This window comes from Catharus ustulatus, chromosome Z (genome assembly GCF_009819885.2).
Source record: "Catharus ustulatus isolate bCatUst1 chromosome Z, bCatUst1.pri.v2, whole genome shotgun sequence".
NCBI classification, from domain to species: Eukaryota; Metazoa; Chordata; class Aves; order Passeriformes; family Turdidae; genus Catharus; species Catharus ustulatus.
The window spans coordinates 49,071,129-49,084,372 of NC_046262.2; the positions used below are offsets into that span (position 1 = coordinate 49,071,129).

Below are 13,244 nucleotides of genomic sequence, written 5' to 3' on the forward strand. Positions count from 1 at the left end.
ACTGATGCCCAAGAAGGCACTTAAAGAAGAAACATTTGTTTCAAAATCAGCAACTCTTGCATTCATTTACAGGCTACATATATTCTTCATAAAGATCCTGTAGAAAGGCGCATGTCCATTGATTGTCCACGTGTGCAGCAGCAACAGCAATTCTTAAAACTCATAGGACCTTACTAGACCTCTGTCAGTTGTGAGAGCTATTTATTGTACCACATGGAGACCCACAACACAACTGCCAACAAAGGACAGCCCCACAAAAAAAGTCCAATCAATTCATTTAATTTAAAAAGTCACGTCTCAAATGCAGCACTAAAACACCCCATGTATGAGACAAAAGTTTTTGCAACATAGAAATGGCTATTAGTGTCTAATGGTTTTTCATACTCTCACACTTTAAAACATATTTCTGTTTGCTTATACTGACTTTAAAACGTTTGCAAAATCAATGCTTATTGACTTAATGCTAAAATCTGGAGTGTGAGCAAAGAGGTTAACACTGAGCTAATTTACTTCTAAAATCCAGGGAAAAAAGATACTACTACAGTAATTCTTACAAGTCAAATGACTGCTTGTCATAAAGCACAGGCCTAGGAAGAGACTGTTTTACAGGGTTAGGGGCAGGACATGGAGCTTCTGTTCACTGTCACTAGTAGAGCTAAAATTTAAGAACATTACCAGAATTAAGTATCTTGATCTATATCTTAAATTTTAGTTAAATTCATGAAAATCTGTCTAGGTGCAAATATCATAACAGTGGTCAGCCCTAAGAAATCTTTATTTAAAGTTTTCTGGAACATAGTTTTCTTTGGATAAAGATTTTCAATTAAATACAAGGTTTACCACAAATAAATTCTTAAAAATTTTCCAGGTTAGGTTGAATTCCATAAACTTTTCTGTTTTCAAAGTAAGATCTGTAAATATTTGTCATAAACCAAAAGTATTAACACGTTTAAACCAAAAGTGTTTCAAATAAAAATTTCAAATCCTTATGTGACCACACTGTAAAACACAAGAAGAATCCAAACCCAATAACTCATGCTGCATATGCAACTCTGGCTTTTTTGTCAATGAAAACACATGAAAACAATGACATGTATGAACACAGAAGCTGCCAAGCTAGCAAACAACAGAAGCATGCAGACTTGATGTAGCTGAAAGCCGGAGCCACATTCAACCAGCCTGCATGTGCTCCGTTGACTTCTTGATCCCATGCATTTTGCATGTACCAAACTGTTCCCTGGAACTTGCAGCTGCAGCAGTTAAACGCTGCACAGCACAACAGGGCTGGTGTCTTGTTGGATGCTGGTACTCTTTCATTCAATCACAGCTAAGTCTCCTCTTTTAGCAGCAGAACCCAAGCACCAAGCAAACACCAGAGAGATGCTTAACTTGAAGCCTTTGTTTCAGTTGCTGAAAAAAAAAAAACCCAAAGCCAGAAACAAACACAGAGAGTCATCTGAAAAGCACTCTACAGGTTTGCAAATAATTTGTGCACAACTGAAAGGAAAGGATGCTTCACTAGCTAAAGGCTTCTGCATTCAGCAAAGCATATACAGCTCCTAGCAACTCTTGGGAATGCAACAAACTCCAATTAGTCCAATCTGGCACACAAGTAAGGACAGAGGTTATAACAGCAAGCACCTGTCAAAGACATGAGCTGTCCTCAAAACATACACAATGAAACTAACAATGGAGAATTGATGTACTTTCTGAAAGAACTTAGGTTGCTTCAGATAAAACTAAGATTTACTGTTGTGTGAAAGGAAGGAGCTTAGGAGCAGAGAGGAAGGAACCATATTTTATTCGTGGAAGGTAACAATGAGCCCAGAACAGTTCAGAGTCAATGTAACTTGGAGGAGTAGGTGGTGGTGAGTTTCCCTTTCCCCATTAGGACAGTAATTTCACGATTACAAGCCGCATCTGATTATAAACTGCACCTCTGGGTGTCAGCAATGTTTAGGTCTTTGTCCATATATAAGCCACACCTGATTATAAGCCGCACTTTCATTCGCAGCGAGGACCCACATGCAAAAAGGTAATGAATTAGTAACTGAATCGCAGGATCGCGGGGTTTACTGGCTCGGCTCGGGGCTGGGCGGGCTCGGTCTGCTTGGGACTGCCGACAGGGCCAGGTGGCCCAGCTCGGCGCTGCCACTCAGCAGGGCCGCTCGGGGTCAGCCGTTGCTGCCACCGCCGCCACTGGGCTCACTCGCCCCAGCCCGGCACTGCCCCACGGTGCCAGCGGAGGCCCACTCAAACCTGCAGCGGGAGGCGGGGATGGAGCCCGCCTGCACCCACGGCGGCAGTGGGAGACAGGCACGGAGCCCCCCGCCTCTCCCCCGGGCCGCGGGGCCGACAAGAGGGAGCCCCCCACTTCCCCCTCGACCCCAGCACTGCTGGCACGGAGCCCGCCCCCAAGTGCCGTGCAGCAGAGTAACCAATTTGTAACAATCACGAAATCCCGGGCTGGCACCTCAGCTTGCACTTCCGGGCTGGGAAATTTCAGAATTTTTTTCATATATTGGCCACTCCTGAGTGTAAGCTGCATTTCCGGGTTGGGATCAAAATTTTAGTCAAAATGGTGCAGCTTATAATCGTGAAATTACTGTACATTTGGACAGTCCTAAAGACGAAGAAACATAGGATTGTTAACATCTCTGAGATCATTGAGTCCAGTGTTAACTCAACATTACCTCAAAGAAAAATCAGTTTCAAAGCACAAGCATTACAAGCTGACCTCCAAAACTGACTGACAACCAATTTCTAGAACAGAAATTCCTCAAATACCTAAAACCAAGGAAGGACTTCAAAACCCAAACTTCTCAGTAGCTGTCCTGCTCAAGGCTAGGCCTTCCTTGCAAAAATGTCCTTCAAAATACGACTATAGCTTGATTTTGCCTTTCAGTACCCTGTCTGTCAGATATATTATTTATCTAGTATCATCCCACACTGTTAATACAGCTATAAAACAGCACAGGTGGCAAAACCCAAATGTGGCTCTCCATTTTATCTACTAAAAGGTCTTATCACAGCCATCCTTCTTCACTGCTGTTTTTTTTCACAGATGGTGCTACTAAAGGTCCACTGCATCTGTAACTCATGTGTTTCCCTTCCTTCCTCCCCTCCAACGAAAAACAAGAGTGGCTGGAACACCACAGCCCATCCCCAGCTCCTTTCTCACAGCACTGCAGCCGTGTGCTTTCTGCAAGCATCAGCAGCACCAGAATCTTGCTGTAGCAGAAAAAAAATCTACAGTCTGGTTGTTCTTCTCCATGACCAAGGTCTTGGATTGAAGTGGTAGCCATGTCAGCCTGACCCTTCACAAAAACCCAAACACAGAGAGTGAGAAATCATCACTGGGAGTGCTAAGGCCTTACATAAGGAGATAAAAGGGGAGGACAGCCTCAAATGACAAAAGTTTATGCTTTAGTTCTGAATGGGTTTTTTAGTTTTGCTTATGAATTTCATAACTCTAAGTCATGACTGCATAATAATTCTCATTGCTGAGACATCTAGGAAGCTTGCTTTTAAAATTCATGCAATTGTGCGTTCTTCATAACTCTCTAGAGAAAATGTTTAAGTTACTAGAGGATAGACATAATAGATATTTAGCCCAACATAAATAAGCTCACAGAAACTAACAATCTGTCCTTGAAAGACTGTAACTAGTTTAAGGTGTGATTTCCTTACCCTCAAGATAAGGGTAATGTGTAATGTTTATTTCCTTTTTCTTTTTCTACTCAGAATAGAATATTCCAGTTGGAAGGGACCTACAACAATCATCTAGTTCAACTGCCTGACCACTTCAGGGTTCACCAAAAATCAAAGCCTAGTAGTAAGTGCATTGTCCAAATGCCTCTTAAACACTGACAGCTTGGGGCATCAACCACACCTCTAGGAGCCTGTTCCAGGGCTTCACTGCTCTTTTAGCAGAAATGCTTCCCAGTTTCAAGACTGATCTAATCTGGCTATCAGAAGTCAAATCACTATAGAACACACACACAAATAAGAAAAAAACCAAAACAGAATCACATAATAGAATCACATAATCACAAAATAATTGAGGCTGTAAAACAGCTGAGGAACATTCCTGTGCTCAAAAGCAGGGTCAGCCATGAAATCATGGCAAGCTGCTCAGAGCTTTTATCAATTCCACGTCAGAAGCTTTCCCATCTGCTGCGCAATACCACAGGACAATCTTCCTCAGCATGTGACCATCTTAAAGACCATTTGAAATAAAAGAAGGGGTCAAGAAGAGTTAGTACTTTTTACTTAAGTAAAATTGGGAAAGCAAGATAAGGCTTATAAAAAGGAGAACGTTAAAGAGTGAAAGAGCAACAACATGCCATAGAAACAGCACAGTACACTGGTGATACTGGCACAGGACTACTGAGCAAGCCTCAGGCAGCTTGAGACTGAGAGCACGTACATTCGTCTTGATGAAAACACGGCCCTTCCATTGGGAGTCTCCAACACTGCGCTCCTCTCTACATCCACAGAACACCTGAAAATTTGCCTGTGTTAACCAATGCACACTGAGAAATAACAATGGATGTTGGTGGTGCTGGTTGACAACTAGCTGAACACGTGTCCAGGTGGCCAAAAAGCGCAGTGGCAGCCTGGCCTGTGTCAAGAACAGCGTGGCCAGCAGGATAAGGGCAGTAATTGTGTCCCTGTACTGGGCTCAGTTCTGGGCCCCTCACTTTAAAAGGGACGTTGAGGGGCTGGGGCCTGTCCAGCAAAAGGAAACGAGGCTCCTGAAAGGAGTAAAGAACCTGTCTCATGAGGGACAGCTGAGGGAACTGGGGTTGTTTAGTCTCAAGTAAAGGTGTCTTGGGGAGACCTTGTTGATTTTTGCAACTCGCTGAACGGAGGCTGTGGGGAGTCAGGGGCCTGTATCTGCTACAGTGCCTGCACTGAGAGGACAAGAGGAAATGGCCTGAAGATTCAGTTTAGATACTGGGAAAAAGTTGACACTCTTAGGGTGGTCATGCACTGAGATAGGGTGCTCAGGGAGGTGGTGAGGTCACCATCCCTGGAGCCGTTCAAGAGGCATCTGGATCTGGTGTTCAGTGATGTGGTTTAGGGGTTTTGGGCAGTGCTGGCTTGACAGCTGGACTGGAGTATCTCAAACCTCTCTTCCAGCCTTAGTGAATCTATGATTCTATGATTCTATCTACAGCTCACATATCTAATCCTTGGTACCCCTCACTGATACCCAGTGGATCCCAAAGGAGTGCTGCAGAAAAATGAAACAACTACCTTGGCTCAAAAAAAAGTCTTTGGAAGTTACAGGAAGGCAAAAAATTCCAAACAAATGAACACAAAAAAACCCCCCCAAATTAACCAACAAACAGAAAAACTACCTAAACCCACACACAAGCAAAAGCAACTCCAAAACTCTTTCTAATCCTAACTGAGACATTAAGACCCACACAATTTCAGATTTCGCTTACAAGTGAAAACAGCTTACATACCCTGCACATCAATCTACTTCTCTTACAGCAATGCAATTTCAATTATGAAACCAGCACTGCACCTTGCTGTAAGGTGTTAAGTCAGCTCTCAAACCCATTGTCAAAACCTAAACCACCACAACTAAGTTAAGATTTAAAGCCACCTCCTTAATTTCAGTTTAAGCTGCATTACCTTAGACTAAATTACTTACTCTAAGTCAGCATTTTCTTATACAGACAAAAACATAAAATGTACACTTTAAATAACATTAACAACTCTTCCAGACATGGTCCGCTCTTGCTCTTTCTGGGGACTTCATTCATGCAGGAAAGAATATGGCCTTTCATGGTCTTTGACTTCTCTTTAAACAATTATGATTCTACAATTTGAAAAGAAAGACTCAACATAATTTTTTTAAAAGGAGGAAGGAGTGATTATTTTTTTACCAACGACTATTAAATTAGGATCATTTTTTATAACTTCTTTACAAACTTAAATCCATACTTACCAAAAGCAGCATTGGCCTCTTCCATGTTGTCAATCCTAAGATTCCACATAAGATCGCCTACAACATCAAAAAACACAGTGTCACCAAGAAGCCAAGAGCTTTTCAAAAAATTGCACTGTTTTTATTACTGTACTTTGGAACTCTACGCCATACTGGGAAGATACAAAGATGCACTTTAAAGCAGAGAATACCTGTCTTGATGAGGTTCTTCACTCCTAAGAACATCCTGTGAAATAACAACCAAATTAAACCTGTTTCTTTCTTATTTTTTCCTTCCAGAAAACATGCATGGGGACAAGTAGCATGTTAGCAATTCCAACCACCACATTTGCCCTAAATAATTGCTTTCAGCCAGTTGAGTACTTGTTCTCTGCAACATGGCTAGGTAAATCCAAAAACTGTCCTTTTCCTCCCCTCTCTCCATCACCATCTCAACACTTCATTAAGTGCCTACTTCCTTCTTTCCTTTTGCTGACTTCTGACCAGTGAGCTAACACCCAGAGCATGAACCCTACCAAAATCAATAAAGAGCACCAGCACTACCTCCCTGAAACATCTTGCTGTTTAATCAGATGAATGCCAATATCAGCACGAGGAAAGAAGTTAAAATAAAAGCACATCCTTCTGCAACAGCAGTAGTTAGACCACACTTGCTGAATCACAAAACTGAATGCTATAATTCTTCCTTTACCTTGCAGGGCAAAACCAATTAAGAAACAATAAGGAATTGCTGTAGAACTGAAACAGACAGCACACCTGAATACTCTCCCACAGAAGAATGGGAACCCTATAAAGAAATGCCAATAAGTTTCCCAGCACATTCCATAAATCAGCAGCTTTACTTTTAACTCATTGGATTTTGTGACTAAGCCAGTAAACACCAAGCTCCTATCCTAAAAAGAAACAGGAAGACTGGAACAAGCAGGAAGTAATCCACTAGTATTTTTAATAAATCCCTTCTGTAACTTCATTCACTTGACATGATCAATCTAATCTAGCGTAACACATATATATGACTTGGCCAAAACACCTACTGATATCATCACTGGTGTTGCAAAACCACATACATAACTGCAGTTTCATAACAAAGTATTTTTTAAATTCTCTGACTGCAAAATGGACAGATGATTTTATAACAAAGCACATCAATACTGATACGATTTTTTTTTCCTTAAGGACAACAAATTTATTTCATTACCTCTGTTAAAGACAAGAAAAGAAAGACTTTCTCAAAACTTTCCTGACACATCCCTTACAAAGTCAGCATGTTGCATCCATAATGAAAAGAAAACCAAACCAAAAAGCTCCCAACCAGACACATCCGTCAGCTTTTAATGGCATCTGCTTTTCCAGGCTGCTTCTGGGCTAAAATTTGGACTTATACTTTTATACCCAAATGATATTTCAGTAATTTTTCTGAGTGTACTATTGTTTCAGAAATACAATTTTAAAACTCCAAACAAAACCAACACCCTTCTTGATTATTAAAAATACTGAATATTTCTATCTTACACATGCAATTTCAAAGCGTTTTAAAAGCATAAGCATGGTTCCGTATGCAGAATTCAAAGAAAGTCCATTAGTTAGAGATATTAAAATTTCTTTTAACCTACAGTAAGAAAGAAGGAAAAATAAAAAAAAAAAAAGATTAAAGATCACAAGAGAGATACCAAACACAGACATTTGGATGGTCTGGATTTCCCTTCACCCACCAGGGACTTCCAGGGATGAACACTGCATTATACAGATAAACAAGAGTTACTTACTTGATGCTCAAACTACCACATTGAGCTCATTTTCAGAGGTGGTGAACAACACTGGCAATCTAATTGAAATGCTTAATGTGAGGGATAATATCAAGGGATAATGCCCTTGATACTGTTCACACAGGCAGCAGGAGCTGAGTGTTCCATCCCATGACTTGCTGATTGCTGGAGGGCCCACAAATTGGGACCAATCAATCCGACTCTGCTACACTTATTAACTTCTGCTTGCTACTGCCTAGTTTCTGCAATGCAAACTCTCGTATATATTCCGTATTTATAAAGCTGTGGTTTGAAGTAGAACCCAACAGGAGATGAAATAACTTCTCTCAGTGCTCTTTACAAAACTATCCTAAGTCCATCCATTTTTTTCCCCGGGAACACTGCTGATTTATCTCAACATTATGCCTACGATAAATGCAAAAAGCACAAACATGCAACATCTACATGCAGCAAGACTTTTGAAATTACTGTGTCTGACAGCGCAAAATAATCCTGTGCTTTTTTTTTTTTTTTCCCCCCAAAAAATGCACGTCAGGAAATAAATCCCCTGTTTCCTTGTCTCGACGTTGGGGTACCAGAGACGTCCTACAGAACCGTTGGCAAGAAGCCGTAACCCCGACACCCGGAGGCTGCTCCCAAGAGATGGCGGAGGAGTGGGATCACGCATCCCTCGGACCGCCACTCCCGGTGCCGCGCGCACGGCAGACCCCGCCATGGCGCGTCCTGGCCCGCGGCCGTCACTTACCGAGGAGCCGGCCCACAGGGGACACGCGTTCTTCACCTGCGGAGCGCCGCTCAGCCACAGCGCCCCGAAGCCCAGCGCCACCACGGCGCAGCCCAGGCCGGTCTGCAGCAGCCCCAGCCCGAATAGCGAGCGGAAAGGCAGCGGGGGACACGGGCGGCACGGGGAGCGCGGGCGGCGGCGCGGCGGCGCGCCCGGGCGGAGGGGCAGCGGCGAGAGGCCGGCGGCCTGAGGCAGCGGGACGAGTCCCTGGAGAGGGCAGCAGGACCCCGGCAGCACCATCGGCGGCGACACGAGGGGTGCCGGCGGCGGCTCTCGGCGGGCGGGGGCCGCCCCGCTGTCGCCCCGTGCCAGCCCCCTCAGGCCCCGACTTCCTGCGGCGCTGCCGCCGCCTCGCCTCCCGTCTGGGCCCCGCTCCCCTGCAGGGAACACCGGGCCCGGCCGCGCCCTCCGCGACAGGCGGGGCCGGGGCCATCCCGCAGCCGGCGCCGAGCCCCGCGCAAGGTGCTTCGCTGGAGCTGGGACGCCCTCCCCGACTCTCCCGGACCCTGAGCCATTTTTCCCGTCCCGGGTCTCCCGCTGATGCTGCTGCAGCCGCTTTGCAACAGCTTTGGTAGGGGTTTGCCCCTTTCCTTGCTCCCTCCCTCTCCCTTCTCCTTTGCACTTTTATCCCTGGTCATTGCTGATACCGAGCACTATGCGTAAAGTTTTAAAATAACTCTTTGCTGGAGGAGGATTGCGTTTCGCGTCGTTGGCGCCCAGCCTGACCAGAGAACGAGGTTTGGCAGACAGCACGACGTGTGTCTTTTATGTTCATGAGCGTGCCTGGATGCTTGCCCATGCCATGTTGTTTGAGACAAGGGCAGAGGAATCTTTATTCTCTCCCCTCTTCCTCCCCACTCTCCTCCAATACTCTTCCTCCTTGTTTCCCCAGGAAATTCTTGCCGTGACTGTGATCTGAGCTTCTCCCCTTGATCCACTCCAAGAAAGGAGGCTCTGGAACTTATTTCAACCGTGTGTTCTGCTCTCCAGCTCAGTAAAGCAATTTTATCCCTGTTTGGCTTGTCTGGACATGCCTTCAAGAAATGTGAAAAGTATAGCTTTTGGTGCTTTAGGAAAAAAGGCATGTTTTAAAGTGCTATTGTCTCAGATAGTAGCCATAGCTCCTTTTCAGAGAAAGGTGCATAATCACTTTTGGAGTTGCACACTTGTTGCATTTGTTTGTCTGTTTGTTTTAAACCAAAATATTCAGGATTTAGAGCACTCCTTACCAATAAAAAAATTCACAGAATCACATAATATCCTGAGTTGGAAGGGACCCACAAGGATCATTGAGTCCAACACCTGGCCTTGCACAGGACATCCGTAAGAGTTGCACCATATGCTCGAATGTGTTGTCCAAATGCTCCTTGAACTCAGACAGGCTTGGTACTTCCCTAGGGAGCCTGTTCCAGTGCCCACACCCTTTGTGTGAAGAATCTTTTTCTAATATATAACCTAAACCTCCCCTAACACAACTTCAGCCTAGTCCCTTGGGCCATGTCATTGGTCTCTGCAGAGAAGAGATCAGAGCCTGCACTTCTCTTCCCCTAACAAGGAAGTTGTAGACTGTGATGAGGTCTCCCTCAGACTCCTTTTCTCCAGGCTGACCATACCAAGTGACTTCAGCCACTCCTCATAAGCCTTCTCCTTAAGGCCCTTCACCAGTCTCATGGCCCTCCTTAGACACCCTTTAACAGTTTAACATATTTTTGTGGTGTCCAAAATTGCTTCAAGCTGAGGCAATTGTCCCAGTGCAGAGCGGAGTTGGACAATCCCCTCCTTTTCCCGGCTGGTGACACTCCCCCTGATGTCCCCGGGGACACAAGTGGCCCTCCTGACTGCCAGGGCACTGCTGGCTTGTGTTTAACTCACCATTGACCAGGACCCTCAGGTCTCTTTCTGTGATGCTGCTTTCCAGTCTCTTGTCCAGCAGCTGGAAAAAGTTCAGACGTAAATAAGACGCACCCTTTTGACTAAAATTTTGGTCTGAACCTGGAAGTGCGCCTTATAGTACGGATGCACCTTATATATGGACAAAGTTCAGAAATTTTTCAACCCGGAATTGCGAGCCGTGACGGCCTCGAGCTGCAGGAGCCATGGCCCCCCCCAAGCTGCCGCAGCCCCAGTGCTGTGGGAGCCCTGTGCCACAGGAGTCCTTTGACACGAGGGGGAGGTGGCACCACGCCACCACAGAGCTGCGAGGGACAGGCAGCACTGTGGACCCGCAAGGGGGAACAGCATGGCTGCAGCGCCTAGCCGCGCGAGGGACAGGCGGCACGGCAGGAGCGCCGAACCGCGTGAGGGAATGGCACGGTGGCTCCACGGAGCCGCAAGGGGGAACAGCACCACGGCAGCATGGAGCCGCAAGGGGGAGGCAGCCCTGCAGCTGCGCTGAACCACGCCAGCTGGCACAGGGGGCGGGTGGGAGTGTCAGGGCTCACTGCACGGGGAGGGCGCCTGGGGCTGCATTTGAAAGCTACACCGATATGTGAAAAATGTTTCCAAATTGTGCATCTGCCAGTAAACTCCACAATTGTGGGATTCCGTTACTAATTCGTTATTTTGTTTTGCGTGGCACAGCTCCTCACTGCAAAAAAAAAGTGCGCCTTATAGTCTGGTGCGCCTTATATAATGTACAAAGTTGCAAAATTTGCCGAGTCCTGGAGGTGCACCCTATAACCCGGTGCGCCTTATAGTCGTGAAATTACTGTACATGTGAGAAAAAACAGCAAAAAGCAAGAAAAAAAGATGATTTCTTTTGATGGGGAGAAATATAATGCTGCTCACACAGTTGCTCCAAGCGAACCATTGAAATTTCTAGTCAGTGAAAGTAGCATGTTTTCCATTCCTACTGTTCCACTGAAGTGATGTTTTTTAAGATTTATACTGACTTGCTCTTTTTTATTACTCTCTACATGGTTCATGACATAACTTAACTCTTTAATGTTATTCTTTACTCTGGTTTAATGTGGTTTCTTTTTAAAATATCTTCTCTAACAGAGGGAAGCAATATTTATAGTACAGTAAATCACTGTTAGTAATTCTATGTACTTGGACTAGACTTATTTGTCAACTGGTCTGTGTCATCATCACTAAGATACTGATGTATGGCTAATAAGAATCGACTTCAGTATTTTTAATAGTGAGTGTCCATCGCGGTGGTGTTTATTGCTCCTTAAACATACAGAAACATACATGTTCAAATTCAGTGAAGAAATAATGTTCATGCTATCCAAAAATTTGGAATTTTATTAAGAAAAAGTATTATCAGAAGAAATCTTGCACTGTGAGAGAATTTTCTATAATCATTTTTCAGTTGTTTTCTCTAAACACTGCATCTGAGCAGGAATTTGTCCACTTTATTAATATGTACAGTAATTTCACGACTACAAGCCGCAGCAATTTGACAAAAATTTTGGTGGAAACCCGGAAGTGCGGCTAATAGTCGGGTGCGGCTAATATATTAATAATTTTCTGACATTTACAACCCCAGACGTGCCAGCCAGAGTGCCGAGCCAAGCACCGGCCAGTAAAAGCCGGCATTTCGCAATTGTTACAGTGTTACCGTGTTGCCCTGCATCCCTGCAGGCAGCCCGGGGGGCGGGGAGAGAGGCGGGAGAGCTCTCTTTCCTCCTCTGCTGCAGCCCAGGGGAGGGGGGCGCCGCCATTGCCGCGGCCCGGGGAGGAGAGGTGGGGGGGGGGGGGGGCGGGGGGCGCCGCCATTGCTGCGGCCCCGGGAGCCGACGGTGGGGGGGCGCCGCCATTGCCGCGGCCCGGGGAGCCGACGGTGGGGGGGCGCCGCCATTGCCGCGGCCCGGGGAGCCGACGGGGGGGGGGGGGCGCCGCCATTGCCGCGGCCCCGGGAGCCGACGGGGGGGGGGTGCCGCCATTGCCGCGGCTCCGGGAGCCGACGGGAGCCCTGCGCAGCCATTGCCGCGGCCCGGGGAGGTGGGGGGAAGTGCGCGCCGCCATTGCCGCGTCTCAGGGAGCCGGCGGGAGCCCCGCGCCGCCATTGCCGCGGCCCGGGGGGGGGCGGGAAGTGCGCGCCGCCATTGCCGCGGCTCGGGGAGGAGGTGGGGTGCTTTGTCCGCGCCCGCCGCCGGCGCCACGGGCGCGGGAAAGCTCCGTCCCCGCCCGCCGCCGCTGCCGTAGGAGCGGGGGAAGCTCCGTCCCTGCCTGCCACCGCGGGGCAGCGCCGACCCGGGGTGACCGAGCCCAGGGGCAGCAGCAGCTGGCCCCGAGCGGCAGCACCGGGCTGGGCCACCTGGCCCCGTCAGCGGCCCCTAGCGGGCTGAGCCTGCACAGCCTTAGCTCAGCCAGTAAACCCCGCCCTCCCGCGGTTCTGTTACTAATTGCACGCGGGTCCTCGCTGCGAACGACAGAGCGGCTTATATTCGTGTGTGGCTTATCTATGGACAAAAACCGAAATATTTTCCAACACCCAGAGATGCGGCTTATACTCAGTGCGGCTTGTATTCGTGAATTTACTGTAGATAACATTGACCTCTATAAAAGTAATAGTGGGCCCTACAGTTGTTCTTTTTTTGTTTACACGAAGCACTGCCTCTAAGACCTTGTGAAACCTTTTAGCCAGCTCTGGCAGGAAGGAGGTGATAACATCTTGCTCTTTATTCCTGTTAGCATCAAGGTGTTATATTGCCTCTGAGCATGCAAAACACACTTCCATTCAGTAGGGATAATAGAATATTTTTCTGGACCTTCTACCTGT

At 46.7% G+C, this 13,244-nt stretch overlaps 1 protein-coding gene across 2 annotated transcripts in view; it reads right to left on the minus strand.

Annotated features, from left to right (window-relative positions):
• FAM189A2 (family with sequence similarity 189 member A2) overlaps positions 1–8,770 on the minus strand; it is a 29,882-nt gene extending 21,112 nt beyond the window's left edge. The window contains exons 1-2 of one of the 2 annotated variants that reach the window (XM_042780185.1): positions 8,477–8,770; positions 5,966–6,022 (exon numbers count right to left, since the gene is read on the minus strand). In XM_042780185.1, the coding sequence (XP_042636119.1) occupies positions 5,966–6,022; positions 8,477–8,755 (336 nt within the window). In that variant the 5' untranslated portion in view covers positions 8,756–8,770. The remainder of the gene's footprint in view (positions 1–5,965; positions 6,023–8,476) is intronic. The other variant, XM_033085042.2, reaches the window with a different exon arrangement.
• Positions 8,771–13,244: the final 4,474 nt, after the last annotated feature.